Genomic DNA, 2,956 nt, shown 5'->3' with positions numbered 1-2,956 from the left:
AAACGCACTGTTAAGACAGCAGGTAAAAGTTGGTCTGTGTTCTGTCGGAGCTGCCTGCGACGCGCTGATGAGATCCAAAAAGATCGAAATCGCGATCTGCGTCTGGCAGTTTCGACAGAATGCAGACCACTTCGAATTATTTTACTACATTTACATTATTGACAATAGGCATTCTAATTAAATTATCATAAAATTTGAAGGCGTATTCAAAATCTTATTTTCCAATGTTCACTTTTGATTTTCTTATTGACATTATGTTGGATTTTTATTCCAATAGAGCAAAAAAATTGATTTCATTGATTTATCACACACTGAATTTAGAATTTCAGTGCCCCCATTAAAACATTATAGTTTTATAAAATATATTTTATAATCGTCGGTGAGTTTTGATACCTACGAAATAGTCATATAAATCAAGATAAAAAGAGTAGTAGAGAGATAAAACAGAGGATAGCACAGAGCGGAGTCGCCTTCAACGGAAAGAAGTCACTTCTATACTCGCGAATAATTAATTTAGAAATTAGAAAAGGACTGTTAAAAGTGTACGTTCGGAGTACGGCGCTGTACAGGTGAGAAACGTGGACGATGGGTGCGGCGGAAAAAAAAAGGTTAAAAGTGATTTAAAATGTGATTAAAATGAAAATACTGTGGATATAAAAGGTTAGAAATGCGGAGGAAAAAGAGTAGGAGAACAGGGCGCTATGAAAGTCAATAAGAAATAGGCGACATAGGTTAGTAGGACACCTTTTCAAATATGAAAAACTAGTTAGACACATATTAGAAGCAGAAACAGAAGTTAAGAGAAGTTGAGGTAGACCTTGATTAGATTACTGTTCACAAATAGTTGAGGTGCTGTTTTCCTGTTTTAAGAAAATGCGACGATTAGCTCAAGATAGGAGAGAGTGGAGGTGCGCGTCCAACCAGGCTTAGGGCTGACGACCCTATGATGATGATGATGATGATGACTATAATGGTCAAAGCAGTGAAAACCAATAAAGTAGAAACGTACATTGTGCAATCATATATTCAAAAATCACCAATGAAATTATGAAAGAAAATTAACCTTCATTTTAATACAATATTCTTATAAATATATACGTGTCCAACTAGTCTTAGGACTGACGACCTTATGATGATGATGATACATATATGACAATATGGAGATATATGTATAATTTTACATGCAACCCGCAGTTATGATTTATTTCCAAAATGACCCGCAAGATCATTTGGGTTGGCCACTTCTTATTTAAACCAACTAAAAAACATTCTCAAAGTTAAAATTTTCATCTAAACTTTTGAGATGAAATAATACAAAAAACAAAATAATACTGTTTCTCCCTCTTACCCCTTCGTTCCCTTTGTAAAAATTTTCTTTGACAGAGTCGTACCCTTGCCTTCTGCCCCTAATATTTCTTTGTATTCATTCTCTACTTCAATTTTCACACCGTTTCCTATAACATAACTTATTTCGACCTTTGCATTCTTCTTAAATTTTCCTCTTTTTTTACCTCGTAACATTCTTTTCGTTTATCNACTTCGAATTATTTTACTACATTTACATTATTGACAATAGGCATTCTAATTAAATTATCATAAAATTTGAAGGCGTATTCAAAATCTTATTTTCCAATGTTCACTTTTGATTTTCTTATTGACATTATGTTGGATTTTTATTCCAATAGAGCAAAAAAATTGATTTCATTGATTTATCACACACTGAATTTAGAATTTCAGTGCCCCCATTAAAACATTATAGTTTTATAAAATATATTTTATAATCGTCGCTGAGTTTTGAGACCTACGAAGTAGTCATATAAATCAAGATAAAAACAGTGGATTAGTATGACATTTAGCTGCTACGTTCCCTTAAGCATGATAATTATCACTTCATTATCGGCTGCTCACAAAAATTTAACTTACCGAGGAGACTCTGTCTTGAGATGGATTTCAGAGCCCTTTGAACACTTTCAGTACTAGATTTGTGTCTTGTAGTAGGGGCTGAAGTTTGCAGAGGCGGACTCATGTCAAGTTGAGTGCCGCTCGTGCTGAGCCGTTCCCCCACCATTCGGCCTCCTCCGGAAGTAATAATTCCTGAAAACAAATCGAAATTAATTAGAAAGAAATAATGTCATATATTACAGAATGATTAAAGTCATAAAGATGTGCAATTAATAAAGTTTAAAACTGGAGCTTTGAAATTTTAATCGTTTATTCATTTAATTTCAATTTTAATGTCTAATACGATTTTAATTACTAGTTCCGATTTAGCAAGTTGACGTACTTGATTATAATCAAGATTTTAATGCCACGGTTATATTATGCACGTATTTCACTTTGAAAGAGACTTAAATAGGGAGGTTTATATTTCAAGGCGAACTGTATAATTGAAAACTTTAATTCCGTATCTTTCAGTGGTTTCCGTGTAGAATTAGGTCACAAAATTCTGTAGGTATACAGGGTGGTCACTCTTACAGTACTTACCATCGGGATATCCGAACCGATAACAGATACAACGTGAGTTAAATTAGACAAAAAATGCATATTTTTATGCTTTTCAAGAATCTGAAACGGCACCTGACCTAACCGCAACTGCTCTCGAGTTATCGCAAAAAACTGAAATTTGCTATTTTTCTTTTGCAACTTTTTTATTTTTTTTTGAGAAAATTGTGAAACTTACTGCAGTTAGATTTTGAGCAGGGCTGGAAAATTTCTGATGAATTAATTAGAAAGTCCATTTTCAATAATTTAACTGTAATGTAGTAAGTTTCACAATTTTCTTAAAATAAATAAAAAAGTTATAAAAGAAAGAAAAAATTGGCAAATCGAGAACGATTGAGGTTAGGTTATTTTTTTTTCAGATTCTTAAAAAGCATAAAAACAGAACTTTTGTCTAATTTAACCCCAGCTGTGTCTCTTACCGTTTCGGATATCCCAATAATAAGAGCGAACACCC

At 33.1% G+C, this 2,956-nt stretch overlaps 1 protein-coding gene across 1 annotated transcript in view; it reads right to left on the bottom strand.

Moving 5' to 3' along the window:
• Positions 1–2,956, bottom strand: part of LOC108735762 (cyclic nucleotide-gated cation channel alpha-3-like) — a 110,787-nt gene that overhangs the window by 26,549 nt on the left and 81,282 nt on the right. Inside the window, exon 3 of the mRNA XM_025978916.1 lies at positions 1,924–2,094. Coding sequence (XP_025834701.1) covers positions 1,924–2,094 — 171 coding nt within the window. The remainder of the gene's footprint in view (positions 1–1,923; positions 2,095–2,956) is intronic.

Source organism: Agrilus planipennis, unplaced genomic scaffold (genome assembly GCF_000699045.2).
Source record: "Agrilus planipennis isolate EAB-ADULT unplaced genomic scaffold, Apla_2.0 scaffold138, whole genome shotgun sequence".
Classification (NCBI taxonomy): domain Eukaryota; kingdom Metazoa; phylum Arthropoda; class Insecta; order Coleoptera; family Buprestidae; genus Agrilus; species Agrilus planipennis.
Note: the sequence above shows the minus strand (reverse complement) of the source record. Positions and strands in the feature narration are given on the sequence as shown.